A 1,402-nucleotide genomic window follows, 5' to 3' on the forward strand; every position below is an offset into this window, starting at 1 on the left:
AACAGCTTCCTCACTGCATCTCCCAAATAACAATTTCATGCACGATTAAGCCTCCCAGACCCAGGTAAAGTCAAGGACAAAGGAATCAAGAAATTGTCCATAATGACAATGAAAGTCGTGGTTGTATGTTTTAACGTGGAAATAAAAATTAACCAACATTTATACTTAAAATTACACTTAAAACTGTTTTTTATTTTTTACTTTAAAAATTATCAACCCTAATAAAAGGTAGGTGGTTCCTGTAATTTTACTTATTTATCCAGAGTTTAAATTTTTACTAGGAGATATAAGTAAAACAGCAAACCAAACTCACTGCCCTTGAGTCGATGCCAACTCACAGTGAAACTTCAGGACAAAGGGGAACTAGCTCTGTGGCTTTCCGAGACTGTACCTGTTTATAGAAGTTGAAAATCTCGTCTTTCTCTCGTGCAGTGGCTGGTAGTTTTGAACTGCTGACCTTGCAGATTGCAACTCAATACGTAGCCACTACGCATCCAGGGCTCCTCTTTCTATATAGGTAATATTATCTCAGGAGTTATCTCTTGGGCTGCTAACCACAAGGTCAGCGGTTAGAAGGTGAGGCTTTCTATCCCGGGAAAGATTGAAGTCTCAGAATCCCAAAGGGGCAGTTCCACCCTGTCCTATGGGGTCGCTGGAGTTGGAACTAAGTAGATGACAGAGTTTAGTTTTAAGCTTGTAATCTATATGCTGGCCACGCCTAGATCCTATGCTAATTATGAAAATCAAGTAGCATGATAATATGTCCCTACTTTTTGTGTTTGTTTTTAAATTCCATTTAAGAAACAGCTTCAGGCAATACAATAAACACTGATAGTAAATGGTCTGATTTGATCAACATTAGCAGACATTTAAATAAATGTTTAAATATTACTTGAATATATGCATGTTCTTAAATAAGTTATATAAAATCGCCAAAATAAGACTTACATTACCGGAAAGATCCGAATTTCCTTCTGTATGTTCATTTCTTTCTGCCACGTTCCCACCGGGAGGGAGGCTGGGGCTGAAGGCCATGAGGTCGGTCTTGGGCGGCCCCTCCCCAGAGCACACCCGCGGCCGCCTCTGCTGCGACGACGACCAGCTGCCCACCCCGCTCGAGCACACCAGCGCCGGCTTCCCCGGCCCGCACGCGCCCCCTGCGGCCGGCGTCGAGCAGCGCAGCGCCGTGTACAGCAGCAGCGTGAGCACCAGCAGGCTGGACACTGCGCAGATGGCGATGATCAGGTACACGTTCACGTCCACCAGCGCCGCCGCGCCGCCCGCCGCGCCCGCCGCCGCCGCCGCCGCCGCGCGCGAAGACGTCTTCAGCGCCTGGCCGTTCTCCACCAGCGACACCAGCACGGTGGCCGTGGCCGCCAGCGGAGGCTCGCCGTGGTCTCGG

General features: G+C 47.9%; 1 protein-coding gene across 1 annotated transcript in view; it reads right to left on the reverse strand.

Annotated features, from left to right (window-relative positions):
• Nucleotides 1-888: 888 nt before the first annotated feature.
• LOC101653286 (protocadherin alpha-13) overlaps nt 889-1,402 on the reverse strand; it is a 2,474-nt gene continuing 1,960 nt past the window's right edge. Inside the window, exon 2 of the mRNA XM_004697033.1 lies at nt 889-1,397. Within this exon, the coding sequence (XP_004697090.1) occupies nt 889-1,397 (509 nt within the window). The remainder of the gene's footprint in view (nt 1,398-1,402) is intronic.

Source organism: Echinops telfairi, unplaced genomic scaffold (assembly GCF_000313985.2).
Source record: "Echinops telfairi isolate 266 unplaced genomic scaffold, ASM31398v2 ScPeMD7_7469;HRSCAF=8507_0, whole genome shotgun sequence".
Taxonomy (NCBI): domain Eukaryota; kingdom Metazoa; phylum Chordata; class Mammalia; order Afrosoricida; family Tenrecidae; genus Echinops; species Echinops telfairi.